This window comes from Strix aluco, chromosome 12, assembly GCF_031877795.1.
Source record: "Strix aluco isolate bStrAlu1 chromosome 12, bStrAlu1.hap1, whole genome shotgun sequence".
In the NCBI taxonomy this organism is placed as follows: Eukaryota; Metazoa; Chordata; class Aves; order Strigiformes; family Strigidae; genus Strix; species Strix aluco.
This window is the reverse complement of record NC_133942.1, coordinates 23,541,091-23,553,650: the sequence shown is the minus strand read 5'-3', so window position 1 is coordinate 23,553,650 and position 12,560 is coordinate 23,541,091. Positions and strand designations below refer to the sequence as shown.

Here is a 12,560-nt window from a genome sequence, read left to right as displayed (position 1 = left end):
CATCTCTGGGTTATATTCAGAGGTTTGGGTTTTTTTGAGGAAGACATAAATGTGAGTTTGTTCCCACTGTAGATGCAGTCTCTAGGGAGACACATCCCCATCCCGTGGCTTCACATTTACAAAACTTTGCCTTGTTTTAGGGAGTGTGATATACCCCCTGAAATTTGAATCTGAGAGAACTGATACTCTCTTTGTTTACCTGGCATTTCAGTTGATTCCTTTTGGTTTTGTGGCAGTTTGTTTTTAGGTCACGATTGTTGTGGCCAATACACAGCAAATTGCCCTTTTGTTCTCTGCAGCCATTTCCTCCAGTCCAGAAGCCAGTACCTGCCTTTGTAAGGCAGGTTACATTTAAGTTTCCTATTTTTTGCCCCAGTGAATTCTTCCTAGATGGGATACTGGAAAGAAAGAGAGGAAGAAAGAAACTAATACATGCCCATGCTTGATGCTGGCAGAACTTGCACAGTTGCCAGGCTGTGTGCGATTTGCAGCCAGGCCAGGGTCTCTTTGAGTCATGATGTGTGGGCCATGAACAGACTCATCTATGCTAACTAAAGTGTACATGGCTGGGAGAGCTTCTTGCTCTTTGGCAATTTGTATTCATTTGTTCTCCAAGAAAACGAGGCTTCAGGGAGGACTTTTACTAAGCACCTTACAGATGTTACTGTGCACTGACTCAACATATAGTTTATGTGCCTCCCCTTTCTGTACTTTCACTGGGACAGCAGTGGGTTGGATATTTGGAGCCTGCTTTTCTTGAAAAAAAGACAAAAAAAAAAAGATTGTGTAACCATTAATGATTTGTTATTGTGTCTGGGAGCCACTGTGCTGCAGGACTTTAATGGTGCCTTCACAAGAAAGAAGTAATTTGACTAACTTTATTAATTCCAGTTTGTTTTAAGTTTGCTCATTAGTAATTTAACGCAAGATGCTTCAGCTGAAGAGGCCATGTCAGGACAAGGAAGAGCAGAGGGAAAGTGCCAGGAATCATTAGTGTTTATTAACCACTGCACTCATCAATCTTGACTAAGAGCACAGCCCATTCGTTCTGGACTGGTGGACTGAGATACAGAAATATCATTAACAGTGGAAAATGCTTCTTTTCAGGTCAGTCTGTAATGGACAGGCATTCAGACAACACCCCCATCACTGAATATTACCAGCCTTTAAGTTGGTCTCCTCACAGTCCAGTCTGAACTGACAGCTCAGCAGCCTTGTGGAAGGAAGTCCTGCCCCTAGCTAGCTGTATCATCAATTAACAAAACAGTATTTGCATCCCCAGTAAACATTACTGAAGGGTTAAGTGTTGTTATGAAGGGTTTTTTTAATTCCTTTTCAAATTATTAAATGATTAATACTTATGTGCTTTGCTGGATCAGGCCTGGCACTTTGTGCTGGCAACATGTACATCTCACAGCAATTCTTGAAACATTAAAATGGAAAGGCTTCATTTTTCTCTTTAGACAAAGAGTTTAATAACCAATTTTAGCAACTGCAAGGCATTGAGCTGGTGACTCAAAGCTCTGACCTGTGAATCGGGGCTGAATGAATGCCTCCAAAAGGTTGGAGGAGGGAATAGTACTACATTTGCCAGGTTTCTAATGAGAAATATGACCCCTGCCCAGACCACTTGTGTCATTAAGGATTGCATTTCACTTTGAGATGCGTTTTCTTGCATCCTACCCAAATTGCAACTTGAGTAGTTACATTCTGCTCGCTAAAATATCTCTGCGGTTTAATTGGAGATGTTTCCTTTCCCTTCTTAAAAGCTTTATTGTATAATGTTGTGGTGCTATCATAATATGCACTGTATAATCCATAGAGCACACACACACACACAAAAAAAAACAAAACTAAAAAACAAAACACCATGAAAGTCTCTGAAGTTGCTAGTTTTCTACAGTAACAAATAGAATTAGGGGGAAAGGGGCACTTCAGGAACCCAGTTCAGCGTTGTGCCCCCATTTGAGTCTCTTGCCACCCTTGCAAAGCGTGTGACAAGCACTATCACGACTGCAGAGGCAGCATTTTTGCATTTACTTTGCACATGTGTAGATCACTGCACGAGGCAAAGCATCGAGTCTCTGGGCCTGGACATAGGGTCTTTACAATGAGCATGTTAGGCTTGGTATTATGATGGCACAGCCTGGAAACAAGCAATAATTTTAAAACATGGCACGGATGTTCAGACAGATTGTGTGTGTCATGACTTTCTGTGGATAAGATTTAGGTATTTTATGGGGAAAGGGTTTTATTGGATGACATTCAGTGATAGAGGGGATGGAAAGAGATTGCAGTTTAATTAAAATTCTAATCCCAAGTTTGACAATTTTTCTTGCCAGGTCAGCAGCCTGCATGTTCTGTTTGTGATTCCTGTGAATTAAATGGGCTGACAGTCGTCGTCAGCTTCGGAAATGCCTGTAAATCCAGCTAAAAATTAGCAAACATCAATATGTTTCAGAGCAGCTTTGAGTAGGGATATGTCACGCAGCAGTTTTCTATCAGTGAACATACAGGAGCCTTTCATAAGTACCAATTTAGTCCACTGCTGCCAGTGCTGAAATACAAACGAAAAAAACCCTTCTTCTGCAGTAGGAAGTCACGTTCTCTGCAGAAATCTCAATGGCATGTTCCTGTTTTCCAGGTAGTTAACCAGTGTTGCCACCAAGGTAGTACTCATCTTTCACCAACCATGAGGCTTCCTCTGCTTTGTGCCTCCGTGATGCTAATGAGTCTGTCCCAGTGCCGAGCTGTCAGCTTCCCTGAAGATGAGGACCCTATTAATGTTGTTGACTACCACTGTAAGTAATCTGCAAATGGTGCTAACCACTAGGGGAAAGTGTTAATGTGTCTTAGGTTTGTTGGTTTTTTTTTTTCCTGAGGAAGTTAAAGAAAAAAGTCTGTTTCCTTTCAAATTGAAATGTGTTTACTGGCTTTGTATCTTTAATAGAACACTTAATCATTTTCTTAAAAAAAGCAATCAGAAATACAGCAATAACTTCAGGAAAAAAGAACATTTGCTGACATTAGCCATCTTTTTCTCATTTATATTCAAGACATTACTCAAGGAATTTAGTTTAAACCCTTCTACACCTAGTATATACAGCTAATCAATGCCATATATTGATTCTTTAGCTCTATAATCCTGAGTGATGGTGTAGCCCATTTTTACTTGCAGATTCAAGGCAATATCCAGTATTTAGAGGACGCCCTTCAGGCAATGAATCTCAGCACAGACTGGACTTCCAACTGATGTTGAAAATTCGAGACACACTTTATATTGCTGGCAGGTAATTTTCCTTCACTCAGTTCATTAGATTAAAATTCTTTTCTCTTCTGGTTTTGCATTTATGTGTAAAATTCATTTAGAAAAATCTGCAGAATATGATAAAAATTAGAACTGGGGGAGAACTTCCCAGAGAAATATACCGTGTCTATGGCCAGTGCATGAAAATTGGATTTGAAGGCTGCAGTTACTGTAGTTATGCTAAAACCAATGATCAAATACTCTTTTCCCTCTTTTATATTACTGCTCTGATAAAAACCTCTCCTGATCATTTTAAACTTGAACTGACACATCAGGGATATAGGAAGTGAGGATAACACACTTGAATATTTACAGCCCGGATTAGTCTTCAACAGAATGGAAAACCAGAGATGGATAGCTGGACACTGTAGGTGCTATCTAAGGACCACACCAATAAAAATCAAAACCACCCCACGTTGCCCATGACCAATCTTCTCTGGTTTGTATTAAACACAGAAAATTCATGAGCATTTCATAGAAGTTTCTGGTCTAACAAAACACTAAAAATAGATTTAGCTTATCAAAAAATAAGGCCAATGAATTAATGAATTTACTTGTGTCTTTGCAAACAGGGACCAAGTTTATACTGTAAACTTAAATGAAGTTCCAAAATCGGAAGTTACTCCAAGCAAGGTGAGTAGTAGATACAGGTGCTGGCAAGGGAGAGGTATTTTCTTTGGTTTTAATTTTTTTAAGATTTTTTTTTTTATTTTATTTTTTTTTTTTTGTGGAAAGGAAGTCAAGTGTTCTTTTCTGGTTTGATTTAACAGAAATTAACATGGAGGTCAAGGCAGCAGGACAGAGAGAACTGTGCTATGAAGGGCAAACACAAAGTAAGTTTCACACATGCATTATAGAAAACCAACACTAATATTTATTATATATGTGAAGTCTGTGATTAATACATCTTACCCTCTTTTCAGGATGAATGCCATAACTTCATTAAAGTCTTTGTTCCAAGAAATGATGAGATGGTGTTTGTCTGTGGAACAAATGCATTTAACCCAATGTGCAGATACTATCGGGTAAGAATACTGAATGTGTCATTAGTCTGTTAATTGTTTTGCTTGCACTAATTATGCTATAGCAAATACATCCAGTGTTTTCGGGGAGTGCTTCAAGGTGAAATAAAAGCAGACAGAAGCCAATGTGCTGAATTAAGTTTTGTGGAAAGACAATGCTACACTTTTGTGCCACTGTACAAAATAGAAATGACACTATCACCCATTTATTTTTCTTCTCTAGCTGAATACCTTAGAGTATGATGGGGAGGAAATTAGTGGTTTGGCAAGATGCCCGTTTGATGCCAGACAAACCAATGTCGCCCTCTTTGCTGGTAAGAACTTTTGCTTGTAATGAGCCTAAATGATTAATGACACCAAAGGAGCCAGAGAGCTTTTAAAGCAAGCACAGGAAAGCTAAAGGTGTCATGATGCCCCTGGCCTTAAATTTTTTAAAGGGCCTCCAAAGGATTAGAAGCTGACCTGTTAATAAATAGGTTACAGCAATTTGGGGAAGAGTGGCAGTAAAGAAATGGGGAAAAATACAGGCTAGTCAGAATTCTGTAGATTATTAAAGGCCTCTTAATATCACATTTTCAACTTCCGTTTTAGATGGAAAACTGTATTCAGCAACAGTAGCAGATTTCCTGGCAAGTGATGCTGTTATTTATCGCAGCATGGGGGATGGATCTGCCCTAAGAACAATAAAGTATGATTCCAAATGGATAAAAGGTAATTTGGGGGAGTATTTTCCCATATACATGGCAAACGTAATTTCAGTGGCACAGAGGGTCACATAATTCACAGCCAGTGTGCTTTACACATATGCTACAACGTCAGCATACATGCAGCTTTCAATATAGTTTGATTACAATAAAAAAGCAGTTTAATACCAATAAAGCAAAATCTTTTTGTTAAATACATCAGCGAATGAATCTGCGGTAACAAAATACCTTAGCTGAAATGCAATTTCTGTGAGGCCTTTTTACAGTCCATTAGCCAACATTAATGACATCAAGTTCGTTTAAGCTCCAGCGCACCCATATTTGGACATCCTGAAGTATCTGGAAGGCTGGAGTTCATGTTGGCTGGTACGGAGCTGTGGAGAAGCCACCAAGTCTCACAGCATACGCCGATTGAGTAGCTCTTTGAAGTAACCTTCTCCTTGCTCTTTCTTACAGAACCACACTTCCTCCACGCCATAGAATACGGGAACTACGTTTATTTCTTCTTCCGAGAAATTGCTGTAGAGCACAATAATTTAGGCAAGGTAGGTATCGTCACAGCAGGCTGTCAGGTAGCCATGAGTCGCAGCAGAATGAGATCATCCTAAAACAGCATCGGTAACAAGCACAGTTTACGATATGAAATAGGGACTGGTACAAAGTTTGCGCAGTTTTCCCATTGTTATAATTTACAGGGTGGGGGGGGAAGAGAAGTAGAACCGTGCATTCCTCAACCAAAAAGTTGTGTCAGTTCTCTGTGCCTTGCTGTTAGGCGAGCTCACTACAGCTATCTTCTAGTATTGCTATTGCTATAGTGTTGCTGTTGCCTTAACACTTGTGGCAAGTAATGGAAAATCTGAGGGTTTTTTCATGCTTATTAAAGAAACAAAAGAAAACAACACCAAAGAAGAGTTTCAAAGAAGTTTCTCTAATGTCCCTGGATATTGAATAATTCAGTCATGCCAGTACAGAGTATAATACTTATGCCTCACCATGGAAGGATATTCTATAATAAATTATTAAATCCTTTACACGCGGTTAATTAAAGTCTTTAAATCTCACTAACAATATGATTTTGAAGGGAAAAAAGGGTGGGGACAAGCTGCAGAGTTACGTTTGCTTTGTGATATATTAACATGTCTGTGCACTACGAGCTAAACACTGTTTGCTTTCATCCTTTCTGTGCAGATAAATGGCAGCTTCCTATTAACAAAATTATCTTTGGTGTTTTATTAACAGCTCAGAAACAAGCACCGTTTTCCTTGTGTGTCTCAAGCCTTTCTCCCTTTTCCTTTTGCCCTTCCCAGGCTGTGTATTCCCGTGTGGCACGCATATGCAAAAATGACATGGGGGGGTCCCAAAGAGTCCTGGAGAAACATTGGACATCCTTTCTGAAAGCTCGGCTCAACTGCTCAGTTCCCGGGGATTCATTCTTCTACTTTGATGTTCTGCAGTCTATCACAGACATAATGGAAATCAATGGAGTCCCCACGGTTGTCGGTGTATTCACCACACAGCTTAACAGGTGAGAGATGAGCAACCTTACATCAAAGGTGGTTTTCTGGTTCTGTCCTACACTGAGATTGGTGCCATTGTAGTCTGAGCTCTTGCAACTATTTTTCTAATTTTACAGCATCCCTGGTTCAGCAGTGTGTGCTTTCAGCATGGATGACATTGAGAAAGTTTTCAAAGGGAGATTTAAAGAACAAAAGACTCCTGACTCTGTTTGGACAGCTGTACCTGAAGACAAAGTACCAAAGCCAAGGTAAAAGGTTCTTACCCATGATGCTGTAACATTGTCCTTGTAAAGAGCTACCTTAAATCAGCTGCACTCTTGAGCGTCTTGTCGGGTAAAAACCAAAGCAGAGCTTTACCCTTCAGCTATAAGGATGCTCATTAGCAGGCTGCCTTGTCTCATTAACTAAAATACCAAGAGGAAAACAATGTTGTTCTCCTTTCAGACCTGGCTGCTGTGCAAAACATGGCCTAGCAGAGGCTTACAAAACCTCCATTGATTTCCCAGACGAAACACTCTCCTTCATCAAATCTCATCCTTTGATGGATTCAGCTGTTCCCTCAGTCATTGAGGAGCCCTGGTTTACCAAAACTCGTGTCAGGTATGGAGTGACACGGTTCAGAAATAATGCATGTGGAAAGGAAAACAAGAAAATGCGCCGCTAATGATATGCCTTTTGGTCTTGATAGATACAGATTGACAGCAATTGCTGTAGACCACGCTGCTGGGCCCTACCAGAACTACACAGTCATATTTGTTGGCTCCGAAGCAGGAGTAGTACTTAAAATCTTGGCAAAGACCAGGCCTTTTTCTTTGAATGACAGCGTATTACTGGAAGAGATTGAAGCATATAATCATGCAAAGTAAGTATTACCAGAACACCTGAGTTCTTCATCTAGTCCTTGGTACCTAGCTAAAAAAAAATTACGGTAAACAAAAAACAACTCGTTATCACCAACATCACCACTTGTTTGTCATTTCACAGTGTTCCACATATTGAATAACCTGAACATATTTGGTTATTTGCCATTTTGCATGGGTTGAATGACCAACCTAATTCCACTCCAGTGACGTCAGTGATACAGTCTAATTCTTCCGCAAATAGATACACTTCTTCCTGAATGTGAAACGTCAGAACTATCTGCTGCTGCTAAAAAGAAATTATGTGAGCTTATCTTGAGCGTTTCTCAAGAGTGACCAATAATGTGTAAACTACATCTAATCATTTTAAACCTGTTTATTCTGGCACAAAGAATTTAGGAATGGAAGTGTTCCAATTAGACTGTACAGGCATCCAATACAGGACTCCTGTTCTGCTCTGTCGAGATATTTATGCCGACTGAGAGAACAAAGAAAATGGATTTGGATTTTTTTCCTACATAGTTCAGTGAACTTGTCACCTAGCTGTAAATAAGAGCCAGAAGCTGGCATTTGATAACCCATAGGTTTCTTTAGAAATCACTCTGCAAAGACTAGTAAGTTGCATTTATATACATAAAAAGTCTCTTGTCAGTATCTACACAGACAGTAAATAAATAAAATGTTTGCAGTGTAAGCACTGCACAAAGTACTACAGTTACTAAAATAATGGCTTCCCATGATTTTTGCTGAACAGGTGTAATGCTGAGAGCGAGGAGGACAGAAGAGTCATTTCCCTTCAGCTGGATAGAGACCACCATGCTCTGTTCGTGGCGTTCTCCAGCTGCGTCATTAGAATTCCTCTGAGTCGGTGTGAGCGTCATGGTTCATGTAAAAAGTACGGCCCCATTCCCGAACTCCCCCTTAAAGGAAGGGCACCAACATCTCTTGGGAAGGAAGTAAAAAAATGCATGATTTTTTGGGCTTTTTCTCTTGCAAGGGCATGTATTGCTTCACGGGACCCATACTGTGGCTGGTTAGACCACGAGGCATGTGGAAGAGTGACACCTGGCATGCTGTAAGTACTCCTTTTCAAATTAGCCCAGCATCTCTACATGTGCTTTATAGACCACATGAGCTCATACCCTGTGCCTGTTCCCTTGCACTCAATTAATAAATCTCCATTTCTTTTTTAAAGACAGTTTTGCAATGTACTGTATGTGTAAGAGAACAGAATGCTAAAGTCTGACCTAATTCTGCAATCTCTAGGTGAAGACTTGCTTTCAGTGGGAGTTTTACACGTGTGGGGGAGGACAGGCAGACCTGTAGGGAGAGCAGTTGGATGCAGAAAGGCAAGAAACTGCTGCCTGCAAACCTGAGCGGCTCAGAGAGGACAGCAGACAGTATCCCCTCCCAGGCACGCTCACAGCCAAGGCACAGTCAATTGCAAATATGAAAGCACAGGATTCACAGTGGGGAAAAGAGTGAGATTTTGCCTCCACACTGGAGCTTGGGTGATATATATGCATACCAAAGGCATTTTGCACAAATCAAGTCTGTAATATACAGCGCATTAGCAGCTGTATCTTAAAAAGGGGCCTTTGTAGCAGGGCAGTGCAAACTAACTAGTATAATTGCATGGTTGTATCTAAAACTAAGAGTACGCCCAATGTAGAAGACATGATGAAGTTACTGAAAAAAAGGGATTTTTTTTTTTTTTGTTCTCCATTTACTGACATAAGCACCTACATAGAGTTTTAAAGCCTGCTTGTAACTTACTTTTGCATTTTGTAAAACCATTTTTGGGGCCATACACTAGCTCTTGTGTAGGTTTCTATTTGCTGCTTCCAGGAAAAAAAAAAAAAAAAAAAATCACCATTTGTTTCCCTACTAATACTGTTAATTGCAGGTTCTCTTTGTTTGTTTCATACAACCACAGCACGGGAGGATACGTACAAGATGTCGAATACGGCAACACAGCGCAGCTTGGGGACTGCCATGGTAAGGCACAGTCATTGCTGCTCGTTCATAATGTCTCAACAGTAGTCTGTGGCCACACCTCACGATGGATGTTAAATTTATGATGAGCTTTTCAGTAACATGATGAACACATCACCTGGTGTTACTGTGAATGTTCACAAAGCTTGAGCTTTTTGGTCCTGGGTGGCAGAGTTTTGTCTTTCCTTCACCAGTTTACAACTATTTGGGGTCTACAGCAAAGTATTGAAGAATTTATTTTTTGTAACCAGTAATATTTTAGTTTTTATTTTCCATTACTCAGGTTTGAGATTTTTTGCTTTCTTTTTGTTACTTTTTACTGATTACTTGTTCCTTTAATTCTTTTAGAAATTTTGCCTACTACAGCTACACCAGATTACAAAATATTTGGCGACCCAACATCTGGTTAGTTTTTTTTAATTTTTTTGAATTAATGACCTTTACTTTCCTTCAGTTCAGCATTTTCAGCCCTTTTTTCCTTCCTTTTGCACAGTTGGCAATCCTCCATTTTTGTGCTTTTACTCATGTTCCCACTGATGGTAAAGATAGTCAGACTCTTCTCACTCAGCACTTCACCCTGTGTAGCCGCATGTTAACAGCTCATTATTTATTGAGACATCTTTTATTAAAGAGCCTGATTAACATAGATGACATCTTCACTGCACGAAAGTCCACTAAGCTTTACTCTTTATCCCCAGCCATGCATTCGTGAATGCCCCTATTGGTCATCTCTAGTAGATGAATGGCAGAATTTCATCATCTTCCTCCTTACCTCTCCTTTCCTCTTTGCCTTCTTTCCCAGCAAGCTTTTTGCACAAATACACATTTTCTAAAATGTGTATTTCTATATTTTTGAAATGTTTTAAGTAGTTTATGCTAATGGAAAAATTTAACATCACAAACTGTGTAGCTGAATGAGGACTTGTGTAGACAAAGGTGGCTTAGAAAAAACTTATGCATTGTTGTCAGATGGACTTTCACATCCTTTTCTCCTTCAGTGATTTTTCTAATCGTGTTTTCACCGTCAGCCCCTGGTGTTCAGGGAGGCAGGACCCAGCACTCCTCTGTTGAACTCAAAAGCAGAACCTGTGTTGACTTCAACAGGAGCAAGACTGAGCCCTTATTTTCCAGTCTTTGCTCCTGGAACCTTGAGTCTCTGCTTTCAAACCAAGGGCACATTTCTGACTGACAAATATGAAAATAATCTATTTGTATGTTAAATTTGTAAGAGTGCAACAAGAACATTATTTTGTGTTTTGGTTTCCAATATTTGCACTTCCTGTAACTTGACAAGAAGTAATGTTTGAGACAAATATTTTCCAGGTGTATTTACCCATAATGTAAGTTAGAGACTCACAAAAGCAAAACAAAACAGAACTGTTACATGGAAACAGTACCTTGGTTGTGTGAGTGTTTATCATCTGAATTTTCAAAGTGATATTTTAGGACACAGATATAACAGAACCTTATTTTCAACTCCTGAATGAGTGTGCTTTTGAAGTACATTTCTCAGTCAGATCTTGAGCCATAGACATTCATGCCTAAACCTACTGGGACAGTGAACACAAAATACTTGAGTGTGCAAAGTAGGCTTTGGATTGTAAACCCAATTTGATGTGTTTCCTCCTGATGTGCATTTTCATGTAGGCTAGGGTGGTTCTGTTCAGCAAATGTACTACGGAGGAGCCAGAATCTGTGCAACATTGTTCCTTGGAAACCATTGCAAAATAGGGGTTAAAAACATTCCTTTCATCCCCACCTGTAGAAATGGCTCATTCAGCAGTTCCTGCTGTACTGTAATAGCAGTAATGGAGCTGATCTGGTTTCTCAGGCATAACCTGTCATGACTGTGTATCTTTCCAAGTAACTTCTTTTTTTTTTTGAAGATGTTTAAAAGGCAGCCAAGTGTGTTGTCTCCAGCGAAGAATACAGCAATTAAGTAGAATAAGTTGTGCTTTTCACCTCCACCAGTTGCTTATTTTAACTTTTGCACTGCTTTCATGTTTGACTTCTCTGGCTTTTTGGCTAGCAGCCGTTGATGTTTTAATGTATTTTTTTCATGCTTAAAGTTTTGAACCAATTGATTTTAATCAGCCCTCTGTACTTCTGCAGAGTGTAGAGGGTCACATTTTGCTTTGACATGTAACTCCCATTAAATACTGTCTCCAGCTATAGCTTAGATGTGCCATGAAACAGTGAGGAAAGCCTGACTGTAATAGACATTAATAAAAATCTGTTTGCCACCACAGACATGGAGTTCTCCTCAGCTTCCATTACCACAATGGCAAGTATCCCAGTTATATCACCTAAAGTGATTGGTTCCTGGAAACCTAAAGTGACTGGCTCTCGGAAATTTGTAGTTCAAGATGATCCAAACACTTCTGATTATTCTGATCCATTATCAGGTGTCCCAAAGGGTAAGGCCTTACCAGGGAATACATTGCAGCTGAATGGAAACCTGATAGTCTCAGCATTGTCTAAGGCTTAAATGTAACAGCCATGATTGGGCTATATTTTACACTCATTTCCTGTGAATATGCAGACAGTGCAATCATGTTTTTCATACCTACTTATCCAATGTACAAAGCGCTGCTTAGAGCTTATAATGGGAAACACAGATAATAAGCTCAGCCTTTTATTCCTGGGGTGCTCCAAAGCTCCCGCTAAAATCAGTGGGCGTTCTGGACGCATCAGAAAAAATTAACATTCAAGACTTATTTGCACCTCCTGGTGGTTGTTTCAAACCAGTCTAGTTTGGATAAGACTATTAGACCTCATGAATGGTTGCTTACAAGAGCTTAATGTTGGGGTTTTTGTTTGGTTTGTAGGTGGGGGTTGCGGGGGGGGGGGGGGGGGGGGTGACAGTGGGGAACAGAAAACAAAGCACAGCACCATGACAGATCCATGCGTTAAACGGGGCATATCCCAAACACTATCCCAAACTCTGTCTGCCTGCAGCATGTTTCTGAAGAACATGGTTCAAAGCTGAGTAAGGCCATACTGAATTTCCATTCTCTGGCTATGAGCATCAGTTTACAGATGATCGCAGTACATAGAGACACACACAGGTTTTAAACCGAACACAAAAAGAAACCTAGTCTGCATGTAATCCATCTTTCTGTAGCCATTCTTTCAGCAAAGTGAACATTTGATTT

At 39.9% G+C, this 12,560-nt stretch overlaps 1 protein-coding gene across 8 annotated transcripts in view; it reads left to right on the top strand.

Annotated features, from left to right (window-relative positions):
- The window catches only part of SEMA6D (semaphorin 6D), a 228,058-nt gene that overhangs the window by 210,414 nt on the left and 5,084 nt on the right, over positions 1–12,560 (top strand). For 5 of the 8 annotated variants that reach the window (XM_074837200.1, XM_074837198.1, XM_074837197.1 and 2 more), the window contains 17 exons: positions 2,645–2,801; positions 3,179–3,290; positions 3,880–3,940; positions 4,078–4,140; positions 4,231–4,332; positions 4,553–4,643; positions 4,921–5,040; positions 5,490–5,578; positions 6,341–6,558; positions 6,667–6,798; positions 6,995–7,150; positions 7,239–7,412; positions 8,165–8,305; positions 8,408–8,485; positions 9,317–9,408; positions 9,754–9,810; positions 11,655–11,822. In XM_074837200.1, coding sequence (XP_074693301.1) covers positions 2,693–2,801; positions 3,179–3,290; positions 3,880–3,940; positions 4,078–4,140; positions 4,231–4,332; positions 4,553–4,643; positions 4,921–5,040; positions 5,490–5,578; positions 6,341–6,558; positions 6,667–6,798; positions 6,995–7,150; positions 7,239–7,412; positions 8,165–8,305; positions 8,408–8,485; positions 9,317–9,408; positions 9,754–9,810; positions 11,655–11,822 — 1,963 coding nt within the window. In that variant the 5' untranslated portion in view covers positions 2,645–2,692. The remainder of the gene's footprint in view (positions 1–2,644; positions 2,802–3,178; positions 3,291–3,879; positions 3,941–4,077; positions 4,141–4,230; positions 4,333–4,552; positions 4,644–4,920; positions 5,041–5,489; positions 5,579–6,340; positions 6,559–6,666; positions 6,799–6,994; positions 7,151–7,238; positions 7,413–8,164; positions 8,306–8,407; positions 8,486–9,316; positions 9,409–9,753; positions 9,811–11,654; positions 11,823–12,560) is intronic. The other 3 variants (XM_074837195.1, XM_074837201.1, XM_074837196.1) reach the window with 3 other exon arrangements.